The sequence below is a fragment of the Numida meleagris genome, chromosome 1, assembly GCF_002078875.1.
Source record: "Numida meleagris isolate 19003 breed g44 Domestic line chromosome 1, NumMel1.0, whole genome shotgun sequence".
NCBI lineage: Eukaryota > Metazoa > Chordata > Aves > Galliformes > Numididae > Numida > Numida meleagris.
The window spans coordinates 68,441,954-68,468,149 of NC_034409.1; the positions used below are offsets into that span (position 1 = coordinate 68,441,954).

Genomic DNA, 26,196 nt, shown 5'->3' on the forward strand with positions numbered 1-26,196 from the left:
TTAGAATGCTTGCTGAGTAATTTTGCTTATAAGCTATTTTGGCCTCCTAGTGTTACCTGGTACTGCAGACTTCCATAGCTACATATCAATAAATATTAGAAATGCCAGCAACCACCAGGCTCTTTTTAATAAGATCTGCCACAGACTTCTAAATCCTTAACCCTTTCTGACTCCAACAGCAAATTGCTCTCCAGAATATACAGCCTTTCCTCTGTGTTTCTATGAAGAAGAGTTGTCTACAGAAATGTGTACAGTCTTTGAGGTTTGGTAAGAAAGAGCAGTGGAAACTAAAAACAGCTTAATTGGATCTTCTGTTTGCTTGTTTGTTTAAAAAATAAAAATAAAGCAAACTGGACTTTATACTTCATAAACTGGGCTTATGGAGCCCAGGGAGTTTACAAGAGCTTCAGCTTTGGTTACAGCGTTACAGAACCGCTGAGGTGCTTTTTTATTTAACTTGTGGATGTTCATTAGTCCCAAAGCCTGGAATCCCAGGCATCTTGTAATTAAACTCAGAACTTATGGTAAAGATGCACCATAATAGAAATGATACTGAAATTACTTCTAGTGAGGCAAGTATATTCCTGAAAGGCTCTTACAGCAGATCTGTTTGCCTTGGCTTTCCAAAAAGAAGGTTACAGCTTGCCCAAGGTGTGTGTAGGCACACCGGGGATGCCTGGAAATGAGTAGAAAAACATGGGTTATTCTAGTAAAATAGTGAAAGTAGTCATTATTTTTAAAATGTAGTAGGGTCACAGCATGCCACCTGCTGATCCTTTGTGTTTTGGCAGGTACCATGGAGAAGTAGGATGAGGGAGAATGTGAAGCAGGATAATGAGAAGATTTAGCCAGTCGTTTGATTGAGTTTCTTTTATGTGAGTGCTTAAGACATCTCTTGTAAATGAACCATACTTTGCTTCATAGTTCACTTGGAAAAATGCATGAGAAACAAGAAGGGTGGAGCTAAGTTTGGCAGGGTTTCCTGAATGAAAATAAGTAGATCACAGTACTAGAGAAAGAGGAGAGCTACTTCACACTCCCTGCTTTTGCCAAGTTTGCTGGCTCCAGAAACCGTCTGGACAAATAAGTGAATGGACAGTATAAGTTTGCTGAGGATGCCGTGAGGAGGAATATGCAGTCATTAGAACACAAGAAGAAAGTCTGTAGCTGCATGGCCTGTAATGCAAGGCTGTATCTTAGAAAGAAGGCACAAAATGTATATACTGTTTGAAAATATGGCAGTGAAATGAGAAGTGAAGAGTGATGCTGATTTACAAATTGTTGCAAAGGAGAAAGAAGGTAAGAAAAGGAACGTGAAAATACCACTTTCTTGCTATATTGAATTTGACCTTTCAACCATTTTCCTTTTGGTATTACAGGCTGTAACTTCTGTTTAGTTGCTGTGAATTTTTTTTGCATAGAATCTTTTTTTTCCTAAACAGCTATTTGTTGGGTCATCCTATGAAAGGCATATGTGATCTTTGTAAAACTGCTTCTCAAAGAGAAGCCTATGTTGTGCTGCTACTCATCTCAGTGCTTCTGGCCCTTCCCAGTGAGCTTTGGGCCTCTTAATTTGGTTTTAGCCAAACTTAAAGGGAATTAGTTGATTAGAAGGTAAGAAGCTTGTAACAGTTTTGCTAAAATTATCAGTTGAATAAAAAAGAGAGATGTAAGTATACTCATGTCCTGAGGTATTATTACAGTTCTCTAGCCATTTTGCGACAGCACAGCCAGTTGGCCAAAGCAATGGAAACATGACTAGGAGCTGTCTGTAGTGCCAACACAGCACTGAAAGCGGTTGGAGTATTTGAGTCCATAAACTATAGCTGTATGCTAGGATTACCTCAGATCTTGTTTAGTAAATCAAATTACCAGAACTCACAATTGTCTGGAGAGGGGAAATATGTAAGTGATAATCTGAGTCCTATAAATAGGGAATAGAAGAAGCAAAGAAGGTTTTGTGTTTGGGGAAACATGGAAGTAGGCATAGCCAAGTATAAATTTTAGAAATAAGCTCGCCCTCTTTCTCTTAATTGGCCTGAATGTTTAAGGACTCTTTGTAGAAATATGTTCTATCTCTGTCTTGCAAGATTGGGCTCAGGTTTGCTAGGAGAATGATGTAAAAATGTTTTTAAGTAATGGTTAATGATAACGTAACCTCACGCAATAAAGCTTTGACATTACCATCTTTTTTAAACCTATTAATGTTGATTAAATTGAAAAGGCCTCACCTTATTTTTCTTTGAGGAATTTCATTTAATTACAGCAAGATTTCTTTACAGTTGTTATGTTGTACTATGGCTTTTAAACCATATTTTTAGTTGACTTGTAAAACTTAAGCTAATTCACATTTAAATAGATACTTCAACTGTAGAATGTATTTTTCCATTTGTTCTTCAGTGCAAGCACTGAAATGGAGAAATGGCTCATTTGCAGGCAATTTTCCAAAAAATATGGCTGAGGACGTTGTTAAGTTTTGATTAATTTTGAAATGTGGGAAGCGTAGTAATATTTTTGTTTTATTCTGATGTTTATGAAATTTGCCCTCAATTCACATTTGGAGTCCAAGGAACGCCTCATTTTGACAGCTGTGACTGAGGATAGCTGTAGTCCAGTGACAAACCACAACAAGCATTGCGTGTGTGCTAGTCTGAAATGTAACAAACAGATTTAGCCTTACAAAACCAAGGGTTAAGCCAGTTCTTGCCAAAATGGAGCACATTACCTCATTGCCTTCAGTTGTAAATATCGGCAGTTGCACACAAATATCTTCAAGCAAAACCTCAGCTGGCTTGCAGATGAATTGTAAAGGAACAGATGGAAATGCGGATGGGTGGGACTGTGTCTTCCTTGAAACCAACTGGAGAGCATGACCTATTTTCTGTTCTTTGAAGCTGGGACACCCAGAGGTATAAACCAACTTTAAAGTGATCTGTATGTGTTGTAGCTTTCATTTAAATATCTGTGCTGCAATGAAATGGCTTGTTTTGTTTTCTGTCACTCCCACACAGAAATTAGACCGTAGAAGACTTGGATAAACGTGACTTCCACTTAATATTACTGCTATTAATAAAGTTGTGGTTGTAATTTTGTCAAATGTGCTGTATAATTGATGCTAATAAAAAGCAAACACAGAGCTTTGGAAGACAGCGTGGTAAAAGTATGCCTGTTGACTTGAGACGATGAATCACAAGACAGTTAATGCATGTGACTTTCCTGAGCTGTTTGTCGCAGTGTATATGCAGTATGGTCTCCTTTGCCAACATACCTGGAAAAGGATATCTTCTACCACAGAATAAAACGCATCCCAGCTGCTTAACTGTCCTAACTTCTGCAGTGATGCTACCGAGAACCCCTTCCTAGAACTTACGGTTAAAACTAAGGCTTCTCAGGAAATGTCCATTCAGGCCTTCATTGCCCAGTAGGTCTGTGGTAGTTCATGCTATAATTTTGATGGTAGCTGCAGTGTAGAGTGAGGAAAAGAAGTGCTTCATCCAGAACCACTTGCAGATGATACTTCAGTCTAATACCTAAACAGATTCAAGGTTGTGATTTAGTGATTAATCCTGTTTGAATGTGATTGAGTTATATCAGAATAAATCCTGCCAATTTCAAGAGCTGCAAGCAAGTGCTGCATCAGATATTGTTTTGATTTGCTGGAGCGTGGACTAACTGTAATGCTTCTAACTCAGGTTCTAGAGTTCTGCTTTGAAATTGTAACCAAAATCTGGCCTGTGGGTTCTTGTACCTCACATCTGTGTGGAGTGCAGGTTCTTCTTGTCTCTAATCTTAGAGAAAGTAGAGCATTAATTTCAGTGTTGTTCCTGTGGAATTAATTCAAGTGTGAGCGTGTGAAACTTGCTGTTAAAAATTCAGTGTTTTGTTCTTAATGGTAACCAAATTAAAAAGCCTTTAATAAGCTGTCTGTTTAATTAGCTCACCTGCTGGTTTGTATTCTTTCAGACATTTTGTGATGGTCTGAAAATGTCCAGAAATGCAACTGGGTCAAATTTTGTTGCTCTAAAATAATAGGTCAAGATAGATGGTGTGTTTTGGAAAGCATTTCTACTCCACTCCTCAAAATATATTGGTGACAGTGGGTTAGAAGTTGGTTTTCTGTGAAGGCACATGATTTTTAGATGCCATCTGTGTTCGTGAAGCTTTCAAGCTACCTCATCTCCTGTACCACAGCTTCCAGACTGGTGGATCTTGCTTTGTGCTGCAGTTAAATCATTACTAAATGGTATCTCAGGCTTCTTCAGTTCATTGCTTGTAGTCTTGAGGGAGTTTAATAAAGCTAGCTGAGGATATTGGAGGAAGAGCACTGAAAGCCTGTTAACGAATTTGAGAATGATCTTGCTATACTGGTGTGGCCTTTAGTCATTAAAGATCAACGGGGAGTAAAGATTTGGATTCAGGCTCCATTCTTTTTCACTGACTGGAGGGAGAAACGAGGAAGAGAGGAGCTGTGCTGAGGCCTTTGAGACAGTGGGACTGTTGTTTGTGTGTAGCTGAAATGGAAACAAAAATTAAATGTGGGATATGTAATCTGGGATTCCCTAGTACAAGGGAAGAAGATACCCTAAAAATGAATGTTTCTTGACATTGATTGAAACTGGGAAGTAAATTAAAATTTCACAACATGAAGGAATTATTTCATTTCATCTAAATAATTCATTTGATAATTTTGCCACTAACAAATTATATCTTTAAAAGAAATGACAAAATGTGTGGACGAGTTCTTTACTTTCTCTTATCACTGTCCACTTCTATTCTCTCACCCTCATTTTTTTTTTTAGGAGAACAACTTAATTCTTTCTGACTGGTTCTCAAGAATACCTGAGAAGAGGCTCTTCCAGTTTTTTTGGGTTCTTTTTTTTTTTTTGTGTGTGTGTGTGTGTGTGTGCTGTCAGGGAGACATGAGGGTTGGTCTGTAATTAAGGAAAATACGAACTGTAACTTCCCCTGCTTCAGAACACTTTCTTTTTCATGTTGTTTTGTACTGTTAGCTGCAGTGCACAAGGGGAAATTGCAAAGAAACCAGCATCTCCTGGACCAGATAGTTGTGGGTTCTTGGATGCTGGTCAATTAGTATGTCTGGGAAAATGATTTTTGGAGTTCTAGGTTATCTGGAGGCAAGATTTCCAGTGGCTGCTGTTGCTTGAAACAATCTCTTGTAGTTCAAAATTTATATGAACTTGCATATTGTTGCTGTCTGGTCCTGTCACAGACTGTGTACGTAGGTAGGTACAGTGTCTTGGATAACTCTTTTGGCATCTCAGGGTTGGTCTGTTCTGCACAGTCATGTGTTAAACCATCTTTATGCCAATGTAATGTGACGCAAATTCCTTGCTGCTTACACTCTCTCTTCAGCTTGCACTCAGTGTTGTCATCTTCGTGGTTGTGGGACCTCTGGTTTGTTTGTTTTAAGCAGTGCATATTATCTCTGAGGATTCTTCTGGTGTATCCAAAGAACAGCCCTCTGCAAGAGGGAATGGCTCAGTGCCACTGAAAGGCACAGCTTGGCCGTAATGCACAGAACGAGAAGCAAAGGCAAAAGCAACAAACTTTAAACAATTTTGATTTTAGATAATTGTGAATGAAGTCATATTGAATAGCATGCTGATTGTTTGCTGGGGGAACCAGAAAGTTACTGGATTGCTTTCGTCAAAATTCTGCAGTTCATTCCAGTTGCAGCAGAACTTTAGCCTTGATTTGAGGAGCGTACTGCTTTCAAACGTTGTGAGCCTCATAAAGATCAGAAATGGGGTGAAATCAACATCTTAATCTTAGCTCTCAGGGTTCTTCATGACTTGTCGCTTACGTCAAGGACAGATTTTGCAAGCACCTGCTTGGTCTATCTCTCTTTAAGAAGAAAAGCACAATGCAGTTTGTCAGTTTTGTCTGTCTTAAGTTGAAGGAGCAGTCTTTCTGTCATTTGTGAGCTAGCTGTGAAGGCATAGCCAGGGTGTGTGTGTGGTATATATATTTGTATATGCTGGAGTTTTTTTCCCCTTCAAAAACTGGACAGATGTCTGAAAGAGCAAGATCTGAGCCAAATAGGACAAGGGAAGAATGCAGGGAACTTAGCTAAATGCACTGCGAACAACATAGCCGAGGGGTTGCATGCAAGGTGACAGAATAGAAAGTGTGAGGGAGAGGGCCAGGGGCTGCAGCTGGGGGCTGTCCAGTTTCAGATGCTTGGTTCCAGTCAGAATTACCTGTCACCAGGAAGCGGGTGACTAGAAGACAGAGGGAGAGGTGAAAGCTGCGCTCAAGAGACAGGCTTTGGCTTCGTGCCTCTCCTCAGTAAATTAGCTTTCCATTCCTATTCCCCGTCACTGCTAAAATAAGATATTATGTGTAAGATGAACTCATTTTGAACTTAGGGGATTGTGAAACCTGAAGTGAGTTTCTTTTCCCCACCCTTTCCTTTGGCTTTGGAGAGAAGTTCATATGCTATTGGAGGTGAGGGTTATTTTGCCTTCTCGGTTGCAGAAGTGTGACATACATTTTGGACATCGGTTTCAGGTTGAACTATCTCTTTGGGGCTGTCAGAAGAGACCTCAGTGGAAAAGCAAAGAAGCTATTAATGGTACACGAGTTAGCCGTCCACAAATAAAGAACAAGATATGGACGAAGGAAAAACAGCTGCTAGTAGAAGGGATTTATGGAGTTGTGATTGGGAAGCAGAGGGAGATGTAAAGTCAAAGATTTTGTTTTCCAGACTTACCTAAACTTTTACTGCACGGTCCTCGTAACCTGACTACCCTAGCTTGTTTGTTGCCCTACCATCAATGAGCTTTGTTTAGAAACTTGAAGGAGACAGAATGATTCCAGCATGCTAATCTTACGTTTCTAAAGTCCGCGTGTTTTCAGTTTTAGTGACTGAGAGATCTGGGAGAGAATCCCACTAGTGCCTGTGGGGCGTGCAGCCCTTCAGTCCTACGCACCGATCATCTTTCCAACAGAAGCTGACACGGCAGGCAGCTTTCAGTGTTTCGCCATTGCCATTTAGTCCATTTAAACGGTTTGCCCTTTGAGGAAAATAACGGGAACGTTTCCCCTAAGCTTGGACTATTTCAGAGACGCTTTGTTCAGACCACTTGCTGCTTTGGTGAGCGTTGTTTTCAAAATTGGAAGCGTCAGCAAATATTTCACTATTAAATGATGACTCTCCTCAGTTTTTTTTTAAAGGTGGACGTTAGGAAAACAGATGACTAAAACCGATCTGCGCTGAATGCCAGGCTGTACTCTGTGTGCTGACTGGGGGGGAACGCACTTGCTGGCTTGCTAAATTGAGATAATGCTCTGCATGGTGACGGACAGAAAAACAATTAGAGCTGTCAGATTCTTTGCTGACGTGTGCGTTGTCACATGGGGAGACGGCTTGTTTGGTGCCAGTAAATCTGAACTGGTCAACTCTCAGCAAGATACGAAGTTAATTAATAAAGTTCCTTACAGTTGGGCCTGGAATGTGAGGTCTGTTTATTTGTGAATACAGCTTAACCGGGAATAAACAACAGAGGTCCCTAGTAGGGCCTCCTAGGTGTTTTCTCTGTCACTGCTGTATTGCGGGCGGATAAAAGGCTTTCTCCTGCACGTTTATTGGGGCATTTAAATGGCTTTACCTGCCTGAAGAGTTCCTGTGTTTCTGTGGACTCTGGTAGCACTTGTGTGGATTATAGTTTGCTTTGAAGTGTGTCACTCTGTGTGGGAAAATGTTTATTTAAACTCTTGACCTGTTTGGATTTTTTCAGGTGCTTACTAAGATCTCAAAAGAATAAATTTCTGTACACACTGCTATTCCTAAAAGTTATCACATTTTCATTGATGAATTATGCAAGCATGTTTGAAATCTGGCCTGCGTACTTGAACTTATGTTTTCTTTGTTTTCTGAATGAGTAATTCTGGACAGGGATTTTTGTGTGCTGCTGGACCCACTTTACAGCACAGTTTAGTGCTTCTGCACTAAATCTTGTCACGCTTTGAGGTGTGTGGCTGCTGAATGTCACAGCTTGTCAGAGGACAATCAGGAGGGCTTCTGGACAACACATAGATATAGCCAGCAGCTGAGTGCAGGAGGTGGCTGTAGAAGGGAAATAAGCTTTCTGTTGTAGCTTGGGGGGCTGCCCCAGTGCATCCTTTTCATGCAGAAAGAGACGTTGACTTCATCAGAAGAAAGCAGTTCTGATTAGACTGTAAAATGACCTGGGTTGAGTGTTTGCCTCCAAGTGCAACTCTGTTAAATCCATCAGCATCATCAGATTCCATTTTCATTGTGTAACTCTAGCATGTTCATCTTTATTAACCTCCTCCAAGCAAATTTCTATTTTCTTGTTTTCTATTTCTGTGTTGTCCATTTCTCTGGTACCTAACTCTTCAAGAATATTTTCTTTAGTCATTTATTTTATCCATATGGGATGACCTGATTGCATGAGCATCCTTTACTGTATTATCATTGTTTATTTTCACTTGACCTGCTTAAATACCCCAGCTATCTCTTTAGTTTTCTTAAAAAAAAAAAAAAATAGTCCCTGGTGTTGATTTTTTTTTTTTAGTTTTTGTTTTTCATTTGGAAGGATCTTATTTTTAGTAGACCGTTGTACTTTGAGTTGTTATTCTGAAAATTTTGAAACTCAGTGGCTCTAGCTAGAAACTGACTTGTGAACCATGATCCAGTGGATCTGCTTATGCAGAAGAAAAGCAGAAGGAAAACCTAGGATAACGTTTAAGCCAGTCTGTCTTAACAGAACCAGCAAAGGATTGATAGGGGTGGAAGCACTTAGGCAACATTTTTCCCCACTGTACTTCCGTGCTGTGGAGAGAGAAGGAAGCAATCCTTTTCTGCTTGTTTTCCTTCCTGGATTTTCCTGTATTGGTACTGTATGCTGGTGCTAGGAACCTTCAACTGCTTCTATATGGAGACCAAGGTTGGACTCTTGAAGACAGCTGTAATTAGAAATGTTTCCCCTGTGTTTTCTATGCAACACTTGCTAGGAATTGCACCCTGACACAGAAAACGTCTCTAACCGGTCCTGTGAGGCATCCAGGCAATACAGAAAGGAAGGGGGCACTGCTTACTGGAAACTGTGATGGGGTTGTTCATTTCAGACTCTTTCTCTTAGTGCTTTTTTTGTAGTAACTTAAAATATTAGGAAATAAACTGTAACTAAACTTCTGGTAAGCCTAAAAGAACATCATAGGTAGAGATCACCAAAGCACAAGATGCTGGTTCTCTGTAACTAGGTTAAAGAAATGAGTCTATGTACCTCTTCTACACAACAGATGCTAACCTGAATTTATTCACTTTATAAACTAGTATTGCCTCCTTGTAAACATCAGTTCTTTCTCTCTTCTAGCTCCTGAGAAGAGACTGCTGCATTATCACTGCTGTAGCTGCAAGCATGACTTGACTGAGTTGCATTCATGGCTCTTGGATGATTTGGTGAACCATGGAGCTCAAAGTATGGGTGGATGGAGTCCAAAGAATTGTCTGTGGAGTCACTGAAGTCACAACATGTCAGGAAGTTGTAATAGCCCTTGCCCAGGCTATTGGTAAGTACCTCTGTCAGCTGGATGCCTCGGGCTTGAGTGAAGCTTTTTTATGAAGCTGATCTGAGGGCTGATGGGGTTGCACTGAGTCCCAGATGAGCATGAAATTGCAAAGCACAGTGGGGTAACCTCATAGTGTCTTAGAAGGCAATGTAAACTTGCAGCATTTTATTTTTATTTTTATTATTAATATATAACCCACTAGAGAGGTTAGAAAAAAAGAAAAGAAACACCTTGAAAGCAATACACTTCCTTACAGCACAAATCTGTTCTGCAAATTATTATATGCTGCAGTTTGTCATTGTAAGTATAGCCTCGACCAAGGAAAGTGCTGAACTGTCAGTGTTTTGGATACCAAGGATATAAAAAGCAGTGCAGAACAATTAGTTGGCTTTCACAAGCTAGTGACGTTATTTGAAATTACACACTTTGTAAGGGATCTATAGCCATATTGGGCATAGCATAGATGAGTAAAATAGGTCCTTCAGTAGGTCCGTCCTCTTTGTCCCACACTCCATGTGACTCTTTACTAATGAAAGGGTAAGGTGAAGTCTGTTCAGTGTTAGCTATTTACCAAACAGTTTATACAAAAACAACAATAAAACAATCATCTTTCAAGCTCCAGTACAAGAAAGAATGGTTTTGTTAGTTCTGTCTTCAGCCTTCTCAGATCTTTCTTGGTGCCTGTGAGCATGTTGAATAACTCAGCCTCATCCTTTCCATGTTTCCTGTGCTGAATCTTATGCTTTGCTAGAATTTTATAATCCGCTTTATGTACTATTTAAAGTTACTCACTAAAACCTAGATGTTACCTAAAATTAAATCAGTAATTTAAGGTCTAGCTTTCACATTTTTCAGTACTCCAAGGACTTTTGTGAGATGGTATTAGCAGTCTAACTCAATTAATAATAATTAAGATAATAACCTAAGAAAAACAACTTAGAGCCATGAATATCAACTAGATATTCTACATATAAGCATGAAGTCAATTTGTCTGAATTCCTGTGATGTTTACTTAAATGGGAACTTCTGATCATCATTTTCATATATTTTGATCTGATGCAGTAGAAGACTCACATTTGTGTATTTTGTATCTTCTAAGGATTGAACACAATGCTAGCATACCTATACTCTATCTGAATGTAGCAAGTACCTTTAGAAGTTTTATTTAAAATGTGTCAAAAGGTTGATATGTCTCTAAAATCGAATATCCAATCTAAGCTTTGAGTGCTTTTACTGTTTGTATTAGTGGCAGTTTTTCATTTAATGCTAATAAGTTTACGAATTCCTTCTTCCCATGTTTGATTTGCTGTCTTTTTAAAGATAGTTATGCTAGCATGATCATTTTGTACTGATGATTAAGAGGTATAATTCATTTTAAAAAAAGAAAACAGTACTTGTGGCAGACTTTTCTGTTCTTTACCTTGCTCTTGGTACCTCATCCCATTTCCTTTTCTTCCTCCCCCAAAAGGAAAAATGTCAGGCTTCCAATTCTAGATGGTTCTCTCGTGTTTCCCCATGCAATTTCTTTCTTTGTTTTTCTTCTCTATCCTAAGTTATTGGCCTGAATTCTGAAAAGACTCCATCAATCTTGGAAACTTATGCAGTTTTTGTCAATTCAGCAGACTTCCTTTTCTGTAACTTGTCACTTGGGGCATGCAACTCTGTTTCCATGTGGAGATAAAATTCAGTTTCAGCTAGAGCCAAATTAAGATAATCCAAGGTCATACAACTTGGAAACTCGTTCCTGAGGCAAATATCCTCTCTAGAAAACACCTAGAGTGACCGTGCTCCAGCTTCTCAGTGGGGCTGCTTGGACGTTAAACACCAATATAAATTACACCGCCCGGTCTTTGGCAGACAGTGTTTTCCCAACCCTCCTGTCAAGCCATTCGTCAGAAAAAGCAACCATATGTCCGCTCCTTTGATTTGGCTTTATGTACCAGCTTACCAGGAATAATTGTCACTCAGATTTGAATGGGAAGCTATTAAAATGTATCCTGTTAGCTCCCACATGACATTTGATGGTGGAAAGTAGCCAACCTCAGTTGGCTTTCTCCTTGGTTGGCTCTGATCTTATTTTCCACTTTGCAGTCTGGCTCCTTCATCAGTCGCATAGTTTAGTAGGACTCGGTATTATTTTGTCTGTCTGTTGGTCTGTCTGCAAAGTTTTTCAGATGTTCCTTTTGTTTTATTTTCTTACAATATTTTTCTAAGTTCTTGATTAAAATATACAACCCCCACACCTCCAACAGTACAGCCTTCTCCCTTGAACCTGAAATGTGAACTGCAATAGATACATTATTTGTGTTGAAGCCCAGATTGGGAATACCTGCAAATTTGCTTATTTCACAGCCATATCCACAAGGCTGAAAGCACAAGGCAGAGGTACTTGTCAGTACTCTTTGAAAACATCTGCTTCTCATGGACAAACTAAATCTGCCTCCATTCTATAAACAAGAAAAATAAAGCTTTGCAGTATATTTTAAAAAGAGGGAAATAGGAAAAAATATATAAATCATAGAATGATTTCTGTTTAAAAGACACCTCTGGAGATTATCTGGTCCTACCCACTGCCCGAAGCAGGGTCACCCAGAGCAGGTTGCCTAAGACCCTGTACAGTTGGGTTTTGAGTATGGCCAAGGATGGAAAATAGCGACTCCACAACCTCTCTGGGCAACCTGTGCCAGGCTTTGGTTGCCCTCATAGTAAGAGAGGTTTTGTTTGTTTGACTGCTTTTTTTCTTGTGCTTACGTGGAGTTCCTTGTATTTCAAGGAACTCCTTGAATTTCCTTTCCTTCATCTGCCACTTGATCAAATGCAGAGCCATGTCTCCTGATCTCCCACTGTGATGAAGGTTTCCAACTCTTTCCCTTTCTCCTCCTTTTTTTTCTTTTCTTTCTTTCTTTTTTTTTTTTTTTTGGCAGAGAGGGTGGGGGGGGGATGCGAAGACGGGACATCTTAGCCAAACAAATACAGCAAGTCATGCTAAGCTGTGACCCCTTGTACAAGGTCCTGTCCCATAGCCAAAGTGTAGCCTAATCCCTTGGCAGCAAATAGGAGTTCTGACACTTGCCTGCGTAATGCTCCTTGACCTATTTCTTACAAATTGGTATCTGTCACTATTACTTTTTTCAGTGGAAATGCCTGTATGTCTCTTCTTTGAGGTTGATGGATATCATTCATATTGCTGCTTCTTGCATTGTGATCTCCTTCCCCTTTTGCCCTTCTCTTTATCACTGAAGAAGAGCAAATGGTGTTACTCCAAATTTCTGTACAAATTAGTTTTTCAATTTCCATTTTGCTTGAAGCTAAAGGTTAAATCTCATTTTAATTAAAAAAAAAAACAGAATTGTCTCTTTTGGTGATCTTGGCAAAGCAATTAAAAAAAAAAAGCACGTGTATATTTTTTGTAGATATTTTAATGAATGAGGGAGAGATTTAATTTTGGATACTGCAGTGGATTGTGTCTCAAACGTAGGTGCTAGAAATGCCTTGGCTGAAGGGTGGAGCTTTGGAATTCTGTTCAAGTAAGGCACAGGACTATAAAGTTTCAAGTTTCCAGAAAATGAAATCACCTCCCACTGCTATCTTGAAGAGCACTTGATATTACCTTTTATGACTTTTATCCAGGACCGCTGCATTTTTTAAAGTTAAATTGCTTTCAAATTATGAAGTGAGATGAAAATTTGACCTTATAAAACAAGAGAAAAGGTCGTTTCCTCATGAGAAACAATGCCCTCGCCAAAATATAAAAGTATATACACCACAGCTCACAAAATGAAGAGCCATGAATTTTATTTAAAAAATACTTTTGCCAGGAGAAATGAGCTAGGTACTTTCCATCACCATCTATTTTTAAAATGTGTATTTGATAGCAAACTTTGCCTGCTTTTCCTATGCATTTTGTGAAATTGTGAGCTAATTGTGTTGACTGGTGATGTAAACAAATATAGTTTAACAGCAGCAGCTTTTGCTAGTTGTTTTCCATTCAGATCTTAGTAATAAAAAAAATCTCCCAAAGGGGCAAGATGATGAATAGTGCAGTCACAAATACACTTGCTCTTTTTCTTCAGAAGTAGTGGTCTTCCAGTTCCAGCCCCATGAAGCTTTTTTACTGCGTTTCTGATGATTTCCTTCTCCTTGGGAGACTGGAGTATGTCTTCTGTAGCCCAAATGACGTTTGGTCCCTAGAAAGATTGGAGGAGTGAAGCTTGAATTTCTAACTGAAGTTTTGTTTTCTGTCCTCCTCATTATCTTCTGTGGAAAATAATTAAAAAATATATAGTAGAATTACTTTAAGTAGCTCTGTGGGGTTTAGTTTTCTGGCTATAGCGCAATATCAGGAGAATAAGAGCAGTGCTTCACTGAACAAGAAGTACAGCTGTCTCCTCAAAACGAAACAAATGCAGCTGTCAACTTTTAGGGTTTTGGTGCAATTGAGTATTTTCCCTCAAAGATGAATGGCATGAGTTTTTTGAAAATAGAGTGAAGATTAGTTCATGCTGTTATAAATGTGTATTACAGCATTGTAGGGCTCAGCCAGAGTTGTATCTGGAAAAGTCACACTGCTGCAGCGTCGTCTGTTTTCACATTCATCCCCTCTTCCAGATAATTTCTGCTAAAACAAGTGCCAGCACTGTCTGTAAGACACTGGGAGAGAAAAGAATCTGAGGTTGAACTGAATTGTGTAGCAGTGAGTCTGAGGAGGATTTGAAAAAGGGAACAGTATTTATTGTGTACAAATTAATGTTTTCAAACATCAAACTAATCATGAGAATAAACCTGGATTGTTTTTGACCCCAGCATTTAATTCTCTACTGTTTCAAGTAGCAACATCAGTAGGGGTAATAGGAAGCGCAAAATAGCTGTGTGCAGCAGGGATCCCCTGGTGCAGTCATAGGAACCTTAAGATTTTCTAGTTACAGTGGCAGTGCTCAAAGGCAGGGTGGCTCAGTGGGATGGTTTTTTGCCACCTCTGCTGATGAGATCTGTTTGTGGCAGTGGCATGTCTGGCTGAGACCTGGGCTGCTTCATCTGCCTTGCCTTGTCTTGTTGCCGGTCTGCTTCCCCAGCTCGGCCCCACCTTGCTTTACCTATTTAGGCAATGGCTCTAACATGGGGGCATTACTGCAGGGTGCTTGGATGAAAGGCAGCTGAAAGGATGCACTGACTGCAAGTGCTTTGTTTTGTCAGATTGCTATCAAGGCTGGTATATCTCTTTGAAGAGGAAGGTTAATAGTAAAAAGCATGGCTTCAGGCCTGATAAGGGCATGTAAACACATTGCCAGCACAGCTGGCCTGAGTGAACCAAGCAGAGCACCCTTGCAGTCGTTAGATTTGAGCCTATCTCTTCCTGCAAGAATTTTTCTAGCACTGGACTAATGCTTTGATTTTCACTGGCTTCTAAGGCATGGATACCCATAAAGCAAAACATAGTATGAGTGAATAAATGTGAGTAACACATACTCTGTAACCTCCATTTTAATCATTCTTGGGTATTTATGAGTTCTGAGGTAGTGAGAAACTTTTTTAAAAAAATTACTATGGATGTTAACTATCACATAATGAATGAAATGTCAGTTTTGCATTTCAGAGATACTGAGCTGAATTATTGGGTTTATTAAAATTGCCGGCAATTACTTTTCCATCAGTGCTGTTAAAGATTCAGGAGCTTTTCCCCTTTTGGTAAGGTAGAGCATTTTGTCCTAAGTATTTCACATCTAAGAGCACCTACCAAGGTTTTACCCATGTACAATTATTCTTTCTTTATGTTACCTTCTTTAGGAAGACAGCATCCTAGCTGGGGCAGGTGCTACCTGTGGATGGGAGCCCCGGGGAGCTGGCAGCCAGGAGCTTGCCTGGCAGAGCTCCTCCTGGCACCATGGTGCCTGGCTGGGAGCAGCTGCAGGGCCTCTGAGAGCAGAACCCTGCTTTGGCCTACTCTGACCCATGTCCTAGGGAGGAGGGCTTCCCCCATGTATATAGCTGCTCATCTCACCACGTTTCTCGCCACCAATGAAGAGACTCACTTGGCTTAGTGCTCTAAGTCTTGGCCATGAAACCAGAAATTAAAAATGAGAAGAACTTTGTGCTTGGAATAAACTCCTATGGCCCAACTGAAACTGTCTCACAGCTCTGTTTTTGCATGGTGTACAGCACTACCTGCATACAAACGCTGGCTGGATGTGATCCTGCAGTGTGCCCAGGTGGCCAAGAAGGCCGATGGCATCCTGGCTTGTATCAGAAATAGTGTTGCCAGCAGGAGCAGGGAAGTGATTGTCTCTCAGTCCTCATCACTGGGGAGGCCGCACCTCGAGTACTGTGTTCGTTATGTGAAGTTACTGTGGTGGTTATGGGTTGATGGTTGGACTTCATGATCTTAGTGGTATTTTCCAACCCTAATATATATATATTATATATATATATATTCTGTGACTGTATGAAACAGTATAGTGCCTGTCCCTGAAATGCTTTGCATCCAGAGCGTCATGCACTTTGGGACAAAGAAAAGGGACAAATCACTTCTGTCCTGAAAAGCAGTATTGATGGCCGCTCAAGTTAGAGTTCTGCCAGAAGCGACACATGAGAAACGTTGCTACTGCTACTTCCCTTTTAATTTCATTTTCATTTTGGCAGCAGAGAGATCACTCGTGTGCTCTTTCAGCTGCAAAATACTAATGTCTATAGAGATGCCTTAAGTGAATAATAGTTATGTGTCCTACTATCTTTATGGAGTGTAATTAAAATGTCTACCCCTTGAGAGTCTAGAAAAAAATAAAAGATTGCTCAATTACATTGCTCCTGTACTTTAATCACAGTTCATTTTAATGGAATCTGTGTTTAAATTACCAAATTAGCTCAATCCCAAACTAAGACTACTTCCGTTGGGCACATGATGAGCATTCAGCTCCTCGGTGTTTGACTGCAAAGGAGCAGTGGCTGATGCAGGATCCTGGCTGCAGGGGGCTCTTGGATGTCTCATGGAGCAAGTGATACCCAGTAGCACTCGGAAGAGCCACACTCAAACCGCTGTGCACAGCGTCGCTGCAGGCTGCCACAGTTCTGGAGTCCACATTTCCTCTTTCGACCTGTTTCTCCCTTTCGAAATAAAAGGTTGTTTTGAAGACGTGTCTGTATTAACCTGTGATAAGAGTGTGTGACTGAGTTGCTTTAGGTGTAAACCTAGCCTGTTAACCGTGATGCTAACCCTGTGTGCAGATGCAGGGTGCTGTATGTATGTAAACATAGACGTGCTAAAGTTATAGTTTGTAAGCCACAGTTTTGCAAAGCAGATAGGAATTCTTGATGATTTTTTTGAGATGTTAATACTGTATGGTGCATGTCAGGCTCAGCGGAACAGCTCAGAGCAGTCATGAGAAGGAGCTGGCCAGTTCAATGGGCTTGTGAATGGAGGAAAGCACAGAATACAGTACTGAGCTGACTGGATTGTTTTCTGTACCATTCTCATTGGTACCATGGTTTGAAATAATCTGGTGGGTTTTTTTTATATATAAAAAAAAGGGAATAAGTGTTTTCTGAAGTAAAGGATCCATTAACAAGGCATATACTTACTGCTTTGACAGCTCCTTGAATTGACTGTTTCACTGCTCATCTAACTGTACCTGAAAATATTTCATAAACTGCATGAAATAAAAACAGCTTGGAAAAACACCATATGGTTTTAATGAACATCACAGATTGCTCATACGGGGCACATATGTAAAGCAAACAAGTTCATTTCTTAAATAAGATCTGTGCGAATCAAGGACTGAGTTCTGCAAGGTGCTGGATAAACACAAGTTATTTCTGAAGGCTTTTAGACAACAAATGAGAAGCAGCAGCACACAGGCGTTGAGCTGTTCCTTGCCAGCCATCAGAGCAACCTGCTCTCTCCTTGTTAATGGTAGCACATCTCAAACAGCAGTTTGTTACAAGGATGTCTGTGTTCTTAAATACTCTGTCATTAGTTTTGAATCAGCTCACTCACCCTTTAATTTGTGAATGAATCCCCTCTAATGCAAGCTAACATCACAGTTGTGGGTGTCCAGGTATTGTTGGACTGTGTCATAAATAGCCTGGATGCAGTAATCCTAGGTAATGATCTCAGCCGAGGACAGCTTTGTTTTAGACTGGTGCCGCGCTCCAGGTGTGGCTGCTGAACTGTGTAAATATTACTTCTACAAAATACTTTCCTTTATGTGGCTCATGAGCACCGAGTTCATTATTTAGGACCACATGTTGATTTGGAACCCTAATCTAAATTGGAAAGTTCTTGGCAAGCGCTTTGCTTAATTTCTTATTTCATTTTTAGTTGAGATTGTTAGCTTGATTCCCCTCCCCCTTTTCTTTTTTGCCTCCTGTTATGTTTCAAGTAGTGCATTTAATAGCACAGTGAATAGAGCTTGCATGCTGATCGCTCCGCGAGTGGTACTCCTGTTTACAATTTTAAGACTTCTTTGAACCTGGCTGCCTCTGACACAACAGCGTTAGTAGCATTACCATCATTACAAGATGAAAGCTGAAAGCTTTTAAGCTTAACAAAATAGAGTGGTAAAATACAACCTTTGTCCTGGGTTCTGTAGTGTGCATTTACTTCGTTTTTCTTCTCCTGGATTTTATTGTTGGCGTGCTGTGGTGAGCAGCACCAGCTTTATTCTTCTTCTAACAACACTGATGCCTACTGCAGACTGTAAATCTTCGTGGATCAATGAACCATGCTGTGGGTCAGCAAAAATCTCTGAGGTTTGTATCCTGGCGTAGTGAACTTGTTTTTGAAGTACTCTATTACAGTAAACTTTTAAATCTGTTTCTGAGCATTGATCAAGTGTGTTACTATGCTGAAAGACTTTTATTTTCCCCAGTACTTACCTGGAATTGTGTATTGATAAGGCAGGATGGGGTTGGATGCAGTTCCCACGCTGCTTGCCTCGTTTTGCTGACTGCCATCGGTTAAATCTTCGTGCACTCACGGAGCCCTCACTCCTAAGTGGGAAGCGAGAGCAGGCGCTTTGGTCCCCTGCATGCCAAGCAGAAAAAGCCAGCCCGTCTCTTCCACCTCACAGCTGCACAAATGACTGCCATTTTAAGGGTTTGTTTGCTGATGTAAATTACGGCTTAAATAGTGATCTGTCATCGAAGGGGACGCATGTATAGCATTAAAATAGGTAATGATGGTTTTAAGGTTAACAGTGATTGCGGAACTGCTGAGAAATCTGTTGGGATAACGCACGCTTTAAAATCAGTTGACTTTTTTGCATCTCTTTGTAACCGACGCGATGGCTCCAGGTGAGCTCCCTTTGAGGACCGGAGCTTGTTGCCAGAGGAGCGCCGCGCCGGCGGCCTCGGCTCCCCGCGGCGGGGCCCGGCTCGGCCTTATCCGGCGGCGCCCCCTGGCGCTCGGTGACGGCTGTGCTTTGTCCCGCAGGGCGCACCGGGCGCTACACGCTGATCGAGAAGTGGCGGGACACCGAGCGGCACCTGGCGCCGCACGAGAACCCCATCGTGTCACTCAACAAGTGGGGGCAGTACGCCAGCGACGTGCAGCTCATCCTGCGCCGCACCGGGCCCTCCCTGAGTGAGCGGCCCACCTCGGACAGCGTGGCTCGCATCCCCGAGAGGACGTTGTACCGGCAGAGCCTGCCGCCCCTGGCCAAGCTGCGGCCCCAGAACGACAAGGCCATGAAGAGGAGGGAGCCCAAGAGGAAGTCCCTGACCTTCACCGGCGGGGCGAAAGGGCTGATGGACATCTTCGGGAAAAGTAAGGAGTCCGAGTTCAAGCAGAAGGTGCTCAACAACTGCAAAACGACAGCGGACGAGCTGAAGAAACTGATTCACCTCCAGACGGAGAAGCTGCAGTGCATTGAGAAGCAGCTGGAGTCCAACGAGGCCGAGATCCGGTACTGGGAGCAGAAGTACAACGCCAGCCTGGAGGAGGAGATCCTCAAGCTGGAGCAGAAGATCAAGAGAAATGAAGTCGAGATCGAAGAGGAGGAGTTCTGGGAGAACGAGCTGCAGATTGAGCAGGAGAATGAGAAACAGCTGAAGGAGCAGCTGCAGGAGATGAGGCAGCGCATCCTGGAGTGCGAGGGCAAGCTGAAGGACTACATGTCCCAGATACACAACATGGAGAGCGGCCTCGAGGCGGAGAAGTTGCACCGGGAGGTGCAGGAATCGCAGGTCAATGAGGAAGAAGTCAAAGAAAAGATCGAGAAGGTGAAAGGCGAAATTGATATTCAGGGCCAGCAGAGTCTAAGGTTGGAAAACGGCATCAAAGCTGTAGAAAGATCTTTGGGCCAAGCTACCAAACGGCTACAGGTAAGAGCGACCTTTTTATCCATAATTAAAGAACCAGTCAAAGATGTAATTGTAATGAATTTTTGAGGTGACCAAAAAAGCGTAAGAAACTTGCAGTGGTGAACTTGAATGAAAGGAATAAAATGTTGCTCCCACTTCCAGATTGCTCTTCAGGCTTCTCTTGAAGAGCAGATAATTAGAATTGCTTCTGTCTCACACAATCTCTCCTTATTTGTGTGCGGGCTCCATTTCTTTCCCATCTGTTACAGCTTTAGTTTGCCACCACTCACTGGCTGCCCGCTGATTTCTGAGATATCATTCAGAGCATATCCTTGCCACGCAGCGAGGCGTGACAGAGAAACACCAGCGTTCATATCAGTTTGCTCGCTGAGGGCAGCGTGGCCACACCCGTGGCAGTACATCTGGTTCTTTGCCCTGCATGGACGGAGTGCTGCTATGCCATAGGTCTGGGCTTTTTGTACTCAAAAAAATCTTCTGTGCTAACAATAGCACACGCGGAGCTAGCAGAGAAAGGTTGTACTGCAGATACTAAACAGGACCATAGTGCTCTCAGCCAAACTCCCTTCCAAGCGTTTGCCTTCAGCAGCTGTTGATCTGGAGTTAGATATGAGGATTTAGGTCCTAGGTCTTGGCAGCTCAGTGCCTTGTATAGTTAAATTTCAGGGGAATTGGCACCGTTGTACCTTTTCTGAGACTGAAGTTTTGATTCTTGCTGGATCTTTTTGCCTCCAAAGATAATGAATTAAAAAGAAAGTCTAAAAGCAGCATCTGGGTAAATGGATGTAGAGTTAAGATAGCTCCTGTCTTTCACGGCCATTGTTTTAAAGAACAGCACTTCCCTTCTCCGGTCTGCCTTGCTGGTATTTGGGATTTCATTTTCTCTCCACCTCAAGCAGCTGTGGCATGTGACAGAAGAGAATCCAGTCTCTGCTTCCTTGCAAAAGTTAATGATATCACTTGGAATTGAATAGAGCATGGAAAATTAAATATAAAAGGAGATCCAGATCCAGCTGCTAGCAGAGAGGTGAAGGAGAAATTGTGACTTTGGGGATCAAGTTTACTCCTGGACTTTTTCACTGTGCCATGCAGGGTAGGACTGAGGCACCACCCATCTGTAAGAGCTGTGATTCTCGCAGTGCTTCTGGGATGCCCAGTCACTGTATCCCAGAGGGCTGCAGTTGCAGTCACATGGTTTTGCTGTGAACACGTAAAGAGATTTTGCATCCTATTCCAGAACCATGTGTGTATAAGCTGGTTATACTTAAATGAGAGAGGGAAATGTAATCTTTTCATCCAAAGCCAAATAAGAGGAAAACCATGAGCAGTTTCAGCCATATAAATATGTCCTAGAGAAGTTTAGCATACAGACTTGTGCTAAGTGAAATTGTAGAGTCCTCTTTTATTTTACCAGTCCTTGGTAACAGCTACTGAAGCTGTGGTTAATTCAAAATCTTTCTTGCTTCATTTTTTTCATAGATAAGGATTTTACTTTCTCAGGCAAGTTTCTGCAAGATCAGGTCTTTCAAACTTGTTCTAAAGCTGAAGGCGCAGTGGTCTGGAAGATAAGTTTAAAAGAAAATAGCTCCCAAAATGATGTAATAGAGTTAAGAACAGAGAAATAGTTTCTCGTATGCTAAAAGTTAAATATTAACACCGATAGAGCTGGTTGATTTGAAACTAGGAAAGTTGAGATGGATTTTTAGGTTGTTTTATATGGAAGGAAACAAAATGTTGGTTCACTAGATTGAAAGCGAAAAGAACACAGAGGTGGCATTTTTGAGTAGGCTTTTCAGAAATTTTTAGTGATTTGTCCCACCTCTTCCCTGTCATTACATTTCTGTAGCCGCCACAGTAGATACTGCTTTCTAAAGTTTGAGGCTGTATTCATTTAAAGATCAGATGCAGAACTCTGCTCTACTTGTTTCTAGATATTGAATGCAAAACCAAAACCAACCAACCAAACAACAAAATGACAAAAAAAAACCACCATCCTTCTTCAAGTAAAAGATTTCACTAAGGTTTCACAAGTTGATATTAAATCAAGATCTTAACCCAATCGGATTTGGGGTGATACTTAACATTTTTGACCTTATTTCCACTAAGAGTTGATAAATGTCAAGAACAAATTATTTATGAAGTTCTGTTACCCTGCAGATCACAGTGATTTTTTTTTTTTAAGAACAGAATTATCTTTGGTGGCAGCTTTGTTACAGTCTCTTAAAATGTGGCAATGCGGGATTAATTGAAGACAATTGTAGAGTGTAATGGGCTGAAAAGAAATTGAACATTTTTTTCTGTGGAATTGTCCTAACACGTCCTAATCCCATTTGTCAGCCCCGTTCTTCCAAAAGCTCTTAGCAAATGAGTGGAAGCAAGTTTGGCACAGAGAGCGTACAAAACACTTGCAGAGTGGGACAGTTATGTCCATAAGAATTTAGACTCTACGTAGAAAATGCAAAGGACAGGAAGAGAAAGGAAATACTCTTTTAGGAACAGGAGAACTAAGTGAGCTGTCTGGGTCATGCTGGACACTTCTGGCAGAGGTAGGAGAACTGCTCGTTCAAAAAGCAATATTATAAGTAGACCACCAGTAACCTCTAATAAGTAATAGTGAGTGATGACTTGCTTTCTAAATTACAAAAGTAAAATGCCTTTCAACTCTTTCATTTGCATTTGATTTTAAAAGTAAGACATTTCCTCATTGAAAGGAGGAGCAGCATTTTGCCCAGTTGCAAATAGAGTCCTGAAATGCTGCTTTACACTTGTTTCTGCTCAGCAGATGTTTTCTCTTTCCTTGCAGGACAGGGAGCAAGAACTAGAGCAACTGACGAAGGAGCTGCGACAGGTCAACCTCCAACAGTTTATCCAGCAAACAGGAACGAAGGTCACAGTGCTGCCTGCAGACCCTGTTGAGGTGGAGGCCCCACCTGTGGAGCTCGAGAGAGGTGCGGCACTCAGAATGGTTTGGGCGGGGGGGAGAAGGGGTAGCAACATATGTACTCCCTGCATTAACACCAGCATTTGCACGTCAAGTGTGCTAGCAAAGAAGCTAGCAAAATACTAAGAATATGGTGTCAAATATTTCTCTTAATCCCAAGGGTTTAGCAAGCTATAAATAAAACACAGTGTATCAGTGACTTCTCTCCCACTGTGGCACAAGCAGAAACTTCATTGCTGAGGCTCAGCCTCTGCTGTGTTACGTTTTATCCCGTGGTCTGGTTGCAGGGACCCATTTGTTGCAGCGTTTTCTTAGCCATAAATTTTCAAACCAAAAGGCATCATAGGGTAGGGAGGCGGGGAGAGAAGACAGGACAACCAGGCCTTAAACATCAGTATTTGAAGAGTATGAAGTTTGTCATTTAAGAGGGTAAGAAGCTTTGAGTTATATATAGGTACAAGCTCTTTCTGCACACTACTGAATAAATGCACTGTGTGTATCTCTGCGTGTGTTCCTTGTGGCAGAGTAATTATACTGAGTAGATGTAGCTCTCTATTTTGAAATGAGTAGGAAGCGTGCACCTCAGAACTCATCACTTCCTGTTCAGGGATTTGAATTATTTGTTGCATGTAGTGCTATTTTTTTTTTCTAAGCTGTAGTAACTTTGCAAGTAAGCAGGAAGAAGGGAGGTGTTCTATGACATTACCTTTGATGCTGACTTTTCTAACTGCCCTCTTTCTTGTGCAGAGCCGACATTTCAGTCGGGGTCATTGAAGCGCCCTGGATCATCGAGGCAGCTCCCCAGTAACCTTCGGATTCTGCAGAATCCCCTGTCGTCTGGTTTTAACCCAGAGGGCATTTATGTATGACAGTATATACCTCTAGGAGAGGACCTAGCAAGGTGCCCTGGACAAGATACACTTTTCTTTTATTCTGCCAATGATCAATGGAAGAAGCTTTTTTTTTTTTTTTGTTAAGCCACCCTATTTTTTGTCTTCTTCCTCCAACACACTACTTGGAGCCATACCTTGTGCACTGATGCTGAAGAGGCAGAGGAACTGTCTCGGTTCATAATTGGCAATGGTGAAGTTGCTGACACACACCTAGAGCGCAAAACCAAATGAAGGTTTTTGCCACTTCAGAAGCGTTTGGGAAAGTATTATTCCATGTATAGGCATAAATAAAAGACTGAGGGTGAGGGAAACCATGTATGCAACTGATTTGAGGTTTAATTTATTCCTTTTAATCAATGGACGTGTGAATGTTGACCTTTTATATTTTTTGTTTTTAACTTGTGAATAATCATGTATGCTTGTACATCAGTCTGACAAGGTGACTTTAGTTTGCATGTACAAACATCCACCGTTTGATCAAGGCAACAACTTGCAGTGCGGAGGGTCGTGTTGTGTGCTGAACCTCTTAAATGGTTCCTCACCACTGACTTTGTCCATTTCTGTTGTCAGTCACATGTCACGTTCCATCCGTTGCTACCTTTTAAGGCTTGAAAAGTGAGTTTGTGGGATTTACTTGCTGTTGAATCTGCCTTGAGCGAAGCACCTAGTGTTCAAAAGACATATGGAATTTAAACCTTAGCTTGGTAAGAATATTTCCAGCATATGATTGAGGATGCACTAGTTAGATGATATTTTATTATATAGAATGTATATTTGAAATATTTTGCCACATTGTATATGCCTTTTGAGAAAAGAACAATGTAAGAAGTTGTCTTCATATATCTTACCAAAAGAGAGTAAGAGGCTTTCACTGTGTGTGATTTTTTACTTTATTTCTGCCAATAGCCATTACAGTGTTCTTGTTTTGCAGTAAATCATGCTGTTGGAGGAGAAAAAACAAAACAACACAAATGAGCATCCTCTCCCAGCTTTCCAGAGTTCACTCACGTTTTGTGGAGGGAAGAAACCGGGGAGAGTCCCGTGAAGTGGATAGCAGAGCTTCTACTGACTTGAGTGGAGCTAGGCCAATTTCATTCCAGGTCCCCAGTGTAAACTGGTAGACTTTAACCCCTTTGAAAATGTACTGCTGCTCAGTCACTTACAGAACATGAAGTATACAAACAGAAAATTAAAAGATCTGGTAGATGATTTTTTATTTAAAAAAAAAAAAACAACACAAAAACCAACAAAGAGGTCACATTTTATCTTAATGTTACTCTAATGCAATCAAAGCTAGGTTTAGACAAAATGGCTTCTGTTCAGAAAGAAAGATTCTACCACGTAGCATGTTGGGTATGGGTCTTGAAGTTGGATTGACAGCATGCACACCAAGTTTGCAGAGTAAGTTACTGGCATCAGTGGGACACCTGATATACGTTAGGAGGCTACAGCCTCATGGATGAGAAAGAGAACGGATGGACCTTACGTAGTTGCATTTGGATTTCCTGTTCTAACAGCAGCTCAAACCATCATCCGCACATTTGTGGTCACCTTGACGTGAGAGGGTGTCACAGTGCTGTCACTGCAGTATTTAATATTTAGGTCTCCAGAGCACAAAAACGAAGAGGAAGCCCAGAGTTCAGTCAGTGGCAAAATGACAAAAGTCCCATTGCCTTTGGTAGGGTCAGAATTTTACCACTGGTAGGAAACTCCAAGCTTTTTTTGCCATAGAAAATTTTTAACTCCTAGTATCCTTTTGTGTTGATTTACGGATGTGCAGTTTTTCAGTTTCTTTCTTTTCTTTTTTTTTTTTTTTTTTTTAAGAAAAGGAGCTTCCTAGTCATACTGACAAACAGAAGCTTTATAAGATGTAGTAGAAGATGAAGGACTCTTGAGTATTCAATGCATTTTTTTATTTTCCACATATTAATAGCATCGTATATTCTAAAAATGCTGCTGTACTTAGACTAACAGCAACAGATAAGGCTGTGAATATATAAAGGACCTTTCCAAATGGACTCTGAATTTTTACTGTTTAAATTATCAGGTCTTCTTTTTTCCTTGTGAGTAAACTGGAAAAATGAGATGTTCCTACCCAAGGAACCTTTGCAGTGCTCACAATTTTACTGTTAGTTTATCACAATTCTGTGCTCATGTTTACTGTGCCCATAACTTTGTTTGTATTAAAAAGAGAATGTGTATATATATATATATTAAAAAAAAATGTAAAATATACATAGTTTCAGGACAATATCTGTCCAAGGTACTTGAGCATATATGCCTTACATTCTGGGTTCAATTTACAGAAAAAAAAAATGGCCCTCTCCAGTGAATACCTTGCATCTTCAGCACCTCCTCTTGACACTAGAGAACTGAGGCACTCAGCACCTTGCAAAGTCTGGCCCAAATTATGCTGCATGGGGACGGGGGGAAACACAAGGAAAAGCCTGTTGCGGTCTTAGCCTTGTACTGAGATGAAGCAGTTTAAGGTAG

General features: G+C 41.0%; 1 protein-coding gene across 4 annotated transcripts in view; it reads left to right on the forward strand.

Annotated features, from left to right (window-relative positions):
• Window positions 1-25,550, forward strand: part of RASSF8 (Ras association domain family member 8) — a 72,877-nt gene extending 47,327 nt beyond the window's left edge. For all 4 annotated transcript variants that reach the window (XM_021392058.1, XM_021392034.1, XM_021392049.1 and 1 more), the window contains 4 exons: window positions 9,363-9,558; window positions 18,983-19,872; window positions 22,673-22,817; window positions 23,558-25,550. In XM_021392058.1, the coding sequence (XP_021247733.1) occupies window positions 9,456-9,558; window positions 18,983-19,872; window positions 22,673-22,817; window positions 23,558-23,679 (1,260 nt within the window). In that variant the 5' untranslated portion in view covers window positions 9,363-9,455 and the 3' untranslated portion in view covers window positions 23,680-25,550. The remainder of the gene's footprint in view (window positions 1-9,362; window positions 9,559-18,982; window positions 19,873-22,672; window positions 22,818-23,557) is intronic.